Below are 12,746 nucleotides of genomic sequence, written 5' to 3'. Positions count from 1 at the left end.
GTCCATCTTTATCGACGCATCCTTACGGATACCAGCGTGCGCAGAGACAGACACAGAAAGGCGAGAGCAACATTCGTTCATTCTGCAACAGACAGTTCTTACAACGGATGCACTACGAAGAAGTCCTTAAAGTTACTTAGATATGAAACTATGATATTTCATAACACTTCACTGGCACTCTCAAATTCAGTACCAGTGTCAAGGAACTACACGGTAGTTTGACCACTTTACTTTGTTGAACGAATTATCGGATAAAACTCACGGTATTTTTCGCGGAGTTCTGGCGGCATTTCGAGCGCCGAGAACTGGGTGTAGGTCAGGTTCCAGCGGCGGCCGCTCGACTTGCTGTCGTGCATGGACACGGTGTACTCTGTGGGTCAAACGGGGTCAGAGGTCAGGTCAGACGGGTTATTGACAAGGTGTACTCTGTGGGTCAAACGGGGTCAGAGGTCAGGTCAGGCGGCTCATTGACAGTGTATTATGTGGCTCTGACGGGGTCAAAAGTCAGATTATAACGGGCGTATCTGTATTATCGTGTGGTCAGAGATCACCGTCGTGGACAGCAAGTCAGGTAGTGCTGAAAGGCATCTCATCAGAAGGGACGACAGCCACAAATACTCCCGTACAATATCCGAATCATTTCCTATATCAGTGCCATAGATAATATGAATTTTGTTATTCATGTTGCATACAGATAAATCAACTGACATAGATTCATGTTATCTGTCAGTGCACATCACTGCCGCTCGCTCATAAAAAGCGCATAACATATACTGTACAGTGTATTACACCCTAATAAGCCAAAGCCAAGTTGTTACATACAGATAAAATCAACCACAAAAACATCACGTCCACACCATCAACAAGTGGCCGGTGTGTGTGGGGGGGGGGAGGGGGGAGGTACCACCACATCCCGGCCTAAACCGCTCACTCTGCGGATGGGAGGGGTCCGCGCACACCTGTGGGGTCGGGGGAGTGGGGAGAACAGAATGGGAGGGGCGACGGAGGCCAGGGTGGTGCTGGTAGCGGGGCAGGGATGTGGTTATGATGTGAAATGGAATCACATGATGACTATCACGTGCTTTCATCATCGCCACTCCAGGTGGCGCTGGCTTTAATATAGTTAGCTCTACAGCATGCACGTTTCGGAGAAATATACACGTCACTTGTCTTACAGACTTAGGAACTGAAAAAGATTTAGCGGGGTATGACATGCTCGCTAAACGCCCAATGCACGAAAACATGGAACGGCGCCGGGTAAGCATTGTTTTTTCATATGGTCAAATATACGGAACACCAACTGGTTTTAGTACATTTGTCTGCCCTCCCCCCCTCCCTCCCACTTCACCCCACCCACCCATTTACAGAAGCTCATGAGTCATGACATTACCGTAAGCACCTTAATTTTAAAGCTGTAATTAGTAAAGCTAACTGTGCCTTACCACTGCCGAGCGATAGTGTGTTTCTAGCATGGCAACAAAACCAGAGAATTAGACGTGATCATATAGGCAGGTAGCAAACGGAACATAGAACTCTGCCGTCATCCAGTCCAGAATTGGACAACACCGTCACAATCCCCTCCCTCCCTGACCTCCCCTGTTTTCCCTGACCAGGGTGAACAAACTCGTGACCAGTCCACACCTCTCTGTGCACCGCACTCTGCCCCCCCCCCCCGCGACCCCCGGTGGTCCGCTCTCGGTGCACGACCTGTGCACGAACTGTGCACAGGCTGTGCACGCCGCAGTTTTTACCATAGGCGTGCACAGCCAGTCAGTTAGCTGTCAGAGGTAGCCTGGACAATTTCCCTGTTCTCTGACGCTAACCACGACCCGAAGGTGCCCCGTTTTCGTCGGTTGAGAGAGGTTTGAGCGAGATCAGTGTGCCACTGCGGAGTTCTTAACTGGCCTAGCAGACTCGATGTGCAAGATTGTTGGATTCAATGTTATATACTTATATTTTGCGGTACTTAGGGAAGGGAAGAATTAGAGCAGATTCACGAGGGTAGAAGACCATTTTAACCAATTTTTAACCAACCATTTTTGTATGCCTATTTTCTACGAAAGCCAGAACAGCATTGGTAGCTCGTTAACGGAATAGCAGGCCACCACCACCACCACGGGCTAATAATGCAGCTAAACCGGTGTACGGACATTACAACCGCCGTCGCGCCCCGACCACCGACCCTGTCTCATCTCATAGATACAGTCTCATTTACCCTGTAATCCCTCGAAGTCCGACACCGCAGGTAAGCCATAGGCGATAGCTTGTCCAAATCCTCTTGTGATAAGCCTTCTAACCGCTCTAAACCTTCCCGTGATAAGCGTTCGATTAGGCTCGGGCCCTGCACTATGCACTGTAAAACAGCTGCAAAAATCCGCACACACCCACTGCCCGCATTTAGCGTCAGAATCGCTAGTTTTAGACCCATTGACCCCTAAATGCCTCTGTCTACCCGGCTGGTTACCTACCAAAGGTCACTGGCCCCCGGGCCGAGCCCCATAATGCGGGTCTCGACCCTCAGACTGATACACAGCTGCGATCGCCAGTGGGAATAACAATAGCAGAATGTCGGGCGAAGGTGGAGAGGAAACAAAGGGAAAGGAAACAAGGGGAGGGAAAGGCAGTCGGGCAAAAGTTACAGACCCCCCCCCCCCCCCCCGGCAGAAATATCGGAACAGAACTCATACAATATTTCAGCATACTACCATTTATTTTAGGCACGTCACTTGATATAAAGGTTAAGCCAAGGCGCCGCTGTATTTTCGGTGACGGAAAACCTAGCAATGTTCAGAGTTAAAATCTTTTAATTTTGGTAAGTGCAGAATAAAATAAAATGTAAATATTTCACAATTGAGCGCAAGGTGCTCGGACTATGTAGATGAGCGCGTTTATTGAGTGAGACGTTTTGTTCGTTTATCGCTGCTTAGGGCAAGGTCCGGTGGACTGTTCTTCCTCCCAGGGAGGGTATGTTTTGAATGTCATCCAATGGTCGTAGTGGCCCTTCCCGTGCACAAGCCCGACAATAAATCATGATTCATGATGTGGACAGAAAGGGCGTGGATGACGCTGCAAAACCAAGTATCAACAAGACCCGGCACAAATAAACTGTGTTTTGTAAGCCAGACATTGGTAATTGAGCAAGCAGAGCGATCCGGTAACAAAAAAAGTCAAAATGTAAATATGCTGGATGCAGTCAACTCATACATTATAGGTACATGACTCACGTTTTAACCCTCGCCCATGTGGGGGGGGGTTGGTGCAACCCCCCCCCCCCCCTGAGGTTTTTCGGAAATAGTGTAAAAACGGCGGCGCGCAGCGCCGCCAAATTTTAAGTACCTTATGGGGCAAACCTTGCGCATCTTTTGATAAAAAAAAAAAATTGACCGGGTCATGTCAGGTCACGGAGTTATGACGTCACAAAGGGAACAGCCTCCGGCCGGATTTTCACAAACTGAGTGCCAACGCCCGAGGTTTCTTGCCGGTGGTACGGACATCGGTTGATGGATCGTGATGAAACTTCCCATGCATATTGGGGCAAGTATTGGCTATCATATGGTATAAGAAACTTGACCGGGTCAGGTCAGGTCACGGAGCTATGACGTCACAAGAGGAACAGCGTCCGGTACTATTTTTGAAAAGCGCCCGAACCACTATTTTGCTAATTCTTGTCACCTCAATGGGAATATGCAGCAATATTAGCTTCTATAGGGAGCAAATGGACCTCCCAAATCCAAAAATACAATCAGATTTCAAAAATTTAAATTTTGATTTTTCGAATTTCTGCCGCCGAATGTGACCTTGCTGACTTCCGGCGCTCCCAACGCGCCATTTTTAGAGCTATGGAAACGAAATACATACCAAACAATAGAGAATTGATCAAGGAACACGATAGTGAAGGTTTCAAGTCGATATCTCCCACCGTTTTGCCGCAATCGCCGCGGAAAGTTGAAAAAAGTCTATTTTTCCGAAAATTTGACCTTTGACCGGTCAAAAGTAGGTCAAATGTTGACCTAGGACCAAAAAATATACCACCAATCGCGAGATCTCGGCGAGAGCAATCCGATGGTCTTTTCCGCTAAGCTCTACGACGCTCCGTTTTCAAACGCCAAGGGGGGGTCGCACCAACCCCCCCCCCCCCTGCATGGGCGAAGGTGGCAGATCGCCGTTTACGGGCGAGGGTTAACAGGTGAATTGTAATTCACATCGATCATTCAGTTTAAACGTCTGTGTAACCGGTCCACATACTCAACACACCGCCCTTTCAAGCCACCGACTTACGTAAAACTGTCATCATCTTCCATCGATCATCCGAAAGACATCGCTGCACATTGATCTTATCGACGGTAGACATAACCGGTAAATACCGACGAGTATTCCAGTCTTGTCACAACCCTGGCAGCTACTAGACGACCAATACGCCAATACTACTAAAATGCCATAGCGGATATCCGAAACCACGTCAAGCTTAACCGCAACCGAGTCCACTGACTGACCAGACCGATACACCACAGTAGCTAGCTTACTGTGCTTAGGTTTTCATCTGAGGCTGCTGTATGTAGCTGAGGCCAATGTAACCCCACAGCCAGGCTGTGTTTAAAAATACACGTGATTGCGCGGGTTCGGTAGCCGTAATTTAGTGTGATATCGAGCAGTGTATGATATACCGTGGCGACGAGGGCGGTGACACTACTGCTGTACGACAGCAGTAGTGTCACCGGTCCGACCAGACTACCAGCACACAGACTTAGACCAGTGCATACGGGTGTTCTGCCATTTCAAACGAACCAAATGCCACGCATTCTAAAATAATGGCCCAAAGAGCGTCATGGAGGAGTGTCATCAATGGCTAACTTCCAAATTTTGATCCTTAGCTGAGAAGTGAGAGCCATCTTAACCGACTTATCCATTGGCTGCGTATACCTGAGGCTCTAGTCCCCGCGTCAAGCCCAACTAAGCTCCTTACTAAGCGCCATGACCTTGGCCGAGACCTTCACAGTTCACAGTTCACGCAGCTGGTCGGGCTACTACGCCAGACGTGACATCACTACCGCCCCAAACTCTCGAGAGGGGAAGGGGGGGGGGGAGAAATGTTTGATAACATGTCATGGGGATGGGGCCGGGGAAGGTGAGGGAAACTCCCGACAAGAGAGATACCCCAACAGTTACATATTCATAGTGCGTCTTACAGTGATAAAGAAAGCGTTAATAGAGATAGTTTTGATGGAATGCGGTCGCTTTGGGGGTTCGGTTGAGCGGGTAAGGACGTTTTACGAACAGGGCGAAAAAATGATCTTAAAAAATTGTCACTTATGCGATACAGTTTCGTAGTCGTTTTTGCATTGTATCGCCTCAGGTAGTGTCTAAAATGCCAGCCGTACGTTTAATCGTAAAGGGACCTCAATGTATGTATACCACCAAAGCAACGCATCGCTAGAGGCTACCTATTGCTCAACTGACTCACTTAGACATTTCGAGGGGTGAGCTCGCCAAAAATAAATAACAACAGCTTTATCGCTATTGTAATGGCATTCCACATCACTGAAAAATGCCTAGGGCGGAGAAAATGACGCATGCATACGTCGCCTCACATCACCCTTTAGCCACCCCATAAGCTAATTCACTAACGTCAGACGCACCCCATTTACCTGTCCGCAGTGACAAAACGGATCACGCAGGTGTCCGCCATGCCACTCTGACAGACTTATCGAGAGATTGGGGTACCTTTCGGCACTGCATAAATACGGAGCACGACCACAGCTGTTGGAAAATGTGGTCCATACTCCATATCGCTCGAGCGAAAACAACGCAAAAAGAGCGGCGGTAGCAACAGGGTGGGGATACTTTGGAAAGAGCTACATGGCTCTATTTTCTGGCGACGAGGGCGCAGATTCACTGGCGCTGTCACTATTCCACGTCAAGCCACTATATGTAACCCCTGTCACTAGACAAGCCGGAAAAGTCATATCCTAGTTAAAACAATGGCTCGTACGGGGACCCGCAGTTGCTACTGTACACGAACCCAAACTCTAGCTGTCTGTCCTGTCCAGTAACAACCGATAACATTGATATCGACTGCCGGTCCCTGTACAAGAGCAGCTGAGGTTTTTCTGTGCATGCCCTCTGGCAGCTTATCGTTGTTCCCTGTGAGGGTGCTGGGACAATTTGCTCAGGGTCGCTGTACAGGAGCAACTGCGGGTCCCCGTACAAAAAGCAGGATGTTGAAATAATTAACCCGCGCCCCACTGGGGGGGGGGGCTATTTATAGCCCCCCCCCCCCCTCCCGTTTTTGTGCAATAACTTCCAAACCGCTTGATGGATCGACGCCAAACTTACAGTACCTTCGGCTGCATCAATTTGACACCTTGTGTCAAAATTTGAACTTCGTAGCTACCATAGGTCGGCCGGAAATGACGTCAGAGTGACGTCATGTTCGTCCGATTTCGACGCAAAACATTGAACCACGGCAATCGCTCCCAAGAGCTCAGTTTTTAAGCTAGATCCGATTTCTTTGCATGAAAGGACTCAGAATTGACCGCGCTATCAAACTGCTATCTCGAATTTTCAAAATTTTGAAAATTTCGAAAATTTGATATAATAATATTCAAAATTTGTATTTTTATATTTTTTTCAAAAAGTTTTTGACTTTTCGAAAAAAAACCGGAATATATGTGAATATATGCATTATTGCAAAAAATTCACAGTAATTAATTTTTCAAATCAATTTTTCAGTACGTATTTGACATCGTACACCAATATAAATGGCACCATCGTGTTCCTGAGCTCAAACTGCATCCAATAGACACCTTTTTTGTTGAAAAATTATAACTTCAAAATTTGACCTGAAAGTGACCTGACCTAAGCTAAATTCGACTCAAAATGACCTCGAATGACACAGACGACATCAAATTCGAAATCTTTGGCCTAAATGGACCATATAACATGTGTCACGTGACCGACCCATGATAAAATATTTTCGTGACCTGTGATGACCTGACCTTGACCTGAAAATCAAAGTAAAAGCTTGGTACCCTCAGGGTATCTAGAGCATCTGTTTAAGAGTGTGTGTACCAAAAATGAGCCTGATCTGACTTGTAAGACGGCGGCCAGAGCCCAAAATGTGAACAAGCCAAAATGCTAATAATTTTTACTTTGACCTGACCTGTGACGTCATCGGTGACCTCGAGGTCAATGAAATTAGGTTTCGCTCGACAGTTTTTCCGGGACTATCAGACGCCGTTTGAATTTTGACGATCGGCCCAGTAGTTTCGGAGTTAGGAGGGGGGCTATGAATAGCCCCCCCCCCCAGTAGGGCGTGTTATACACAGACCCCAGTGGGGCGCGGGTTAAAGGTAGTGTGCCAGCTTTCCTGGAACGTATGGAGTTAATGGCCCAGATAAGGAGAACCGGATTTTTAGAACTTATCCATGCCTTCAAAACTCATGGAAACGTCTTAAATTCTTCAAATTTTGAGTACCCCAGTGCGAAATTCGCCCCGACGGGTTGTCGGTCGTACCCCAACCACATTTCACACCACTTTGAACAATAAATGCACACACTGAAATCGCTATTACCGATATGCTCATCCAATCAAGTTTCGATAAACCCGTTCATCATCATCTCCTGCGGTTTCGAACACGCCTGTTAGGTGGTGCGGTAGACCGCGCCCAAAGCCAGGGCCCCGGCAACGTGAGGTAGCCGAGTCGGGGCAGCGTGCGCTGACCCAAGCCGGGGCCGCGCGTCCTCCCGGTGTCATGTGATAGCCCGGTGCTGCCCGCGGGGATGCGGTAGACCGCGCCCAAAGCTGCGGCCCCGGCTTGGGTCAGCGCACGCTGCCCCGACTCGGCTACCTCACGTTACCGGGGCCCTGGCTTTGGGCGCGGCTTCTGCTCATACTTTGTGGTGCGGTGGTGGTGCGTCGGGCCGCGCGCTCTGACTTCGGCCAAGAAAAATGCGTCAGCTGATCATTGTCATTTCTGTCACTTGCGTGTGGTGAAATGGGGTCATAACTTAAAAGAGACGGCTTTTTCATATCAATTATTTTACATAAAATCATATTTCAAACCATAAATAATGTTCGACAGCCAAATAAAAGAAACAATACCAAATGTAACGGAAGTTGGCACAGATTCAGCACAGGTTCAGCACAGCACAGATTCGGTAGGGGGAAAAAAGGCCACGGTAGAGGGAAACCTTTATGACCCGTTTTCCCCTAGAAATGACGTCACAAGGAGGTAAAAATGGGTATCAATCGAAAGCTCTCGTTTACCCAGACACAGTCCTGCAGGAAAATTTCACTTTTTCCCATAGGAAAGTTTTTACGGGAAAATCAAAATTTTGGGTCAATGGGGGGTCCCCCCGATTTCGTTCAAAATCGGCACACAGGTGCCCCACCACCAGCCGAGAAACTTTCCCCAAAACAGTCCCCGTTGCATTGACGTTTAAGGCCCGTAAAGCCCCCTAGACTCGTAAAATATCCGTAAAATCGCCTTTGTACGGACAAAAAAGTGGTGCTATGGTAAAAATGGGTATCAATCGAAAGCTCTCGTTTACCCAGACACAGTCCTGCGGGAACATTTCACTTTTTCCCCATAGGAAAGTTTTTACGGGAAAATCAAAATTTTGGGTCAATGGGGGGTCCCCCCGATTTCGTTCAAAATCGGCACACAGGTGCCCCACCACCAGCCGAGAAACTTTCCCCAAAACGGTTCCCGTTGCATTGACGTTTAAGGCCCGTAAAGCCCCCTAGACTCGTAAAATATCCGTAAAATCGCCTTTGTACGGACAAAAAAGTGGTGCTATGGTAAAAATGGGTATCAATCGAAAGCTCTCGTTTACCCAGACACAGTCCTGCGGGAACATTTCACTTTTTCCCCATAGGAAAGTTTTTACGGGAAAATCAAAATTTTGGGTCAATGGGGGGTCCCCCCGATTTCGTTCAAAATCGGCACACAGGTGCCCCACCACCAGCCGAGAAACTTTCCCCAAAACGGTCCCCGTTGCATTGACGTTTAAGGCCCGTAAAGCCCCCTAGACTCGTAAAATATCCGTAAAATCGCCTTTGTACGGACAAAAAAGTGGTGCTATGGTAAAAATGGGTATCAATCGAAAGCTCTCGTTTACCCAGACACAGTCCTGCAGGAAAATTTCACTTTTTCCCCATAGGAAAGTTTTTACGGGAAAATCAAAATTTTTCCCATTGACCCAAAATTTTTATTTTCCCGTAAAAACTTTCCTATGGGGAAAAAGTGAAATTTTCCTGCAGGACTATGTCTGGGTAAACGAGAGCTTTCGATTGATACCCATTTTTACCATAGCACCACTTTTTTGTCCGTACAAAGGCGATTTTACGGATATTTTACGAGTCTAGGGGGCTTTACGGGCCTTAAACGTCAATGCAACGGGGACTGTTTTGGGGAAAGTTTCTCGGCTGGTGGTGGGGCACCTGTGTGCCGATTTTGAACGAAATCGGGGGACCCCCCATTGACCCAAAATTTGATTTTCCCGTAAAAACTTTCCTATGGGGAAAAAGTGAAATTTTCCTGCAGGACTGTGTCTGGGTAAACGAGAGCTTTCGATTGATACCCATTTTTACCATAGCACCACTTTTTTGTCCGTACAAAGGCGATTTTACGGATATTTTACGAGTCTAGGGGGCTTTACGGGCCTTAAACGTCAATGCAACGGGGACCATTTTGGGGAAAGTTTCTCGGCTGGTGGTGGGGCACCTGTGTGCCAATTTTGAACGAAATCGGGGGGGGACCCCCCATTGACCCAAAATTTTGATTTTCCCGTAAAAACTTTCCTATGGGGAAAAAGTGAAATTTTCGTGCAGGACTGTGTCTGGGTAAACGAGAGCTTTCGATTGATACCCATTTTTACCATAGCACCACTTTTTTGTCCGTACAAATGCGATTTTACGGATATTTTACGAGTCTAGGGGGCTTTACGGGCCTTAAACGTCAATGCAACGGGGACCGTTTTGGGGAAAGTTTCTCGGCTGGTGGTGGGGCACCTGTGTGCCGATTTTGAACGAAATCGGGGGGACCCCCCATTGACCCAAAATTTTGATTTTCCCGTAAAAACTTTCCTATGGGGAAAAAGTGAAATTTTCCTGCAGGACTGTGTCTGGGTAAACGAGAGCTTTCGATTGATACCCATTTTTACCATAGCACCACTTTTTTGTCCGTACAAAGGCGATTTTACGGATATTTTACGAGTCTAGGGGGCTTTACGGGCCTTAAACGTCAATGCAACGGGGACCGTTTTGGGGAAAGTTTCTCGGCTGGTGGTGTGGCACCTGTGTGCCGATTTTGAACGAAATCGGGGGGGACCCCCCATTGACCCAAAATTTTGATTTTCCCGTAAAAACTTTCCTATGGGGAAAAAGTGAAATTTTCCTGCAGGACTGTGTCTGGGTAAACGAGAGCTTTCGATTGATACCCATTTTTACCATAGCACCACTTTTTTGTCCGTACAAAGGCGATTTTACGGATATTTTACGAGTCTAGGGGGCTTTATGGGCCTTAACCCTAGAACGCCTAGGGGGGGGGGGGTTGTATCAACCCCCCCCCCCTGAGGTTTTTTCGAAGTGCACGCTAAACGGCTTGTCGTAGCGGGCTGAAATTTTCAATACCCTCTGGGGCAACCTTTGCGCATCTTTTGACGAAAAAAAAATTGATCGGGTCATGTCAGGTCACGGAGTTATGACGTCATAAGAGGTACAGCCTCCGGCCGGATTTTCACAAACTGAGTGCCAACGCCCGAGGTTTCCTGCCGGTGGTACGGACATCGGTTGATGGATCGTGATGAAACTTCCCATGCATCTTGGGGCAAGTATTGGCTATCATATGGTATAAAAAATTTGACCGGGTCAGGTCAGGTCACGGAGCTATGACGTCACAAGAGGAACAGCGTCCGGTACTATTTTTGAAAAGCGCCCGAACCACTATTTTGCTAATTCTTGTCACCTCAATGGGAATATGCAGCAATATTAGCTTCTATAGGGAGCAAATGGACCTCCCAAATCCAAAAATACAATCAGATTTCAAAAATTTAAATTTTGATTTTTCGAATTTCTGCCGCCGACTGTGACCTTGCCAACTTCCGGCGCTCCCAACGCGCCATTTTTAGAGCTAGGGAAACGAAATACATACCAAACGATAGAGAATTGATCAAGGAACACGATACTGAAGGTTTCAAGTCGATATCTCCCACCGTTTTGCCGCAATCGCCGCCGAAAGTTGAAAAAAAAGTCTATTTTTCCGAAAATTTGACCTTTGACCGGTCAAAAGTAGGTCAAATGTTGACCTAGGACCAAAAAATATACCACCAATCGCGAGGTCTCGTTGAGAGCAATCCGTTGGTTTTTTCCGCTAAGCTCTACGACCTTCCGTTTCGAAACGCCAGGGGGGGTCGTAACAACCCCCCCCCCCCTGGTCGTTCGTGTTATGAGAAATGGCCTGGTCGTGCGAGGGTTAAACGTCAATGCAACGGGGACCGTTTTGGGGAAAGTTTCTCGGCTGGTGGTGGGGCACCTGTGTGCCGATTTTGAACGAAATCGGGGGGGGGGACCCCCCATTGACCCAAAATTTTGATTTTCCCGTAAAAACTTTCCTATGGGGAAAAAGTGAAATTTTCCTGCAGGACTGTGTCTGGGTAAACGAGAGCTTTCGATTGATACCCATTTTTACCATAGCACCACTTTTTTGTCCGTACAAAGGCGATTTTACGGATATTTTACGAGTCTAGGGGGCTTTATGGGCCTTAAACGTCAATGCAACGGGGACCGTTTTGGGGAAAGTTTCTCGGCTGGTGGTGGGGCACCTGTGTGCCGATTTTGAACGAAATCGGGGGGGACCCCCCATTGACCCAAAATTTTGATTTTCCCGTAAAAACTTTCCTATGGGGAAAAATTGAAATTTTCCTGCAGGACTGTGTCTGGGTAAACGAGAGCTTTCGATTGATACCCATTTTTACCTCCTTGTGACGTCATTTCTAGGGGAAAACGGGTCATAAAGGTTTCCCTCTACCGGGGCCTTTTTCCCCCTACCGAATCTGTGCTGTGCTGAACCTGTGCTGAATCTGTGCCAACTTCCGTTACATCAATACCAATACAGGCTTACAGGGCTCGACATTGTGTTGTCTACGATTAGACAGCTGATAACTCATTCCCGTACGTCGTAACTCTATAATGACTTTTGCTTATTGTCACATGTGCGCCGCATTCGCGATTGTTGCCGACGCCTGTTTGCAGGTCAGCCCACTACAGTTGTTATACATATCGAAAAACCGATAAACTTTTAGGCGAAAAAGGCACTATTCCAGGCCCATTTTTGAATTTTTTGCGATATTAGGTAAAAACAGGAGCTTCTTATCCTAGGAAAAATAAAATGGGAAATCTTTCAAAGGTGGCACACTACCTTTAACGCCGCGCAATCCGGGTCAGTTTTGGGCGATATCATTCACTCCCTGCATCCGGGGAGGAGCGTTACGTGCTGGCGATAACGTATTATTAAAGAAAAACGTCTAAATTGATGGAAAATTGAACAGAGGGAAATAGAAGGGCCCTCCGTCCTTCCCATCATCACAACGGGACCACTCTGTCCATCCCACGTGGTGGAATCTCCCTGCCCTTCCCAGACGGAAGGACTCCACAGTCGATTACAAACAACGCGGTTCACCCTGTCCATCTCATCACGGTGGGACCTACCAGTCCTTCCGACCACAACAAGTCTCATAGCCCTCAC

General features: G+C 47.6%; 1 protein-coding gene across 4 annotated transcripts in view; it reads right to left on the bottom strand.

The window, feature by feature from the left end:
- The window catches only part of LOC122368748 (serine/threonine-protein kinase/endoribonuclease IRE1-like), a 43,573-nt gene that overhangs the window by 24,882 nt on the left and 5,945 nt on the right, over positions 1 to 12,746 (bottom strand). For all 4 annotated transcript variants that reach the window (XM_043342966.1, XM_043342968.1, XM_043342965.1 and 1 more), the window contains exon 6: positions 263 to 370. In XM_043342966.1, coding sequence (XP_043198901.1) covers positions 263 to 370 — 108 coding nt within the window. The remainder of the gene's footprint in view (positions 1 to 262; positions 371 to 12,746) is intronic.

The sequence above is a fragment of the Amphibalanus amphitrite genome, unplaced genomic scaffold (genome assembly GCF_019059575.1).
Source record: "Amphibalanus amphitrite isolate SeventyFive unplaced genomic scaffold, NRLGWU_Aamphi_draft 000973F_arrow, whole genome shotgun sequence".
In the NCBI taxonomy this organism is placed as follows: domain Eukaryota; kingdom Metazoa; phylum Arthropoda; class Thecostraca; order Balanomorpha; family Balanidae; genus Amphibalanus; species Amphibalanus amphitrite.
Note: the sequence above shows the minus strand (reverse complement) of the source record. Positions and strands in the feature narration are given on the sequence as shown.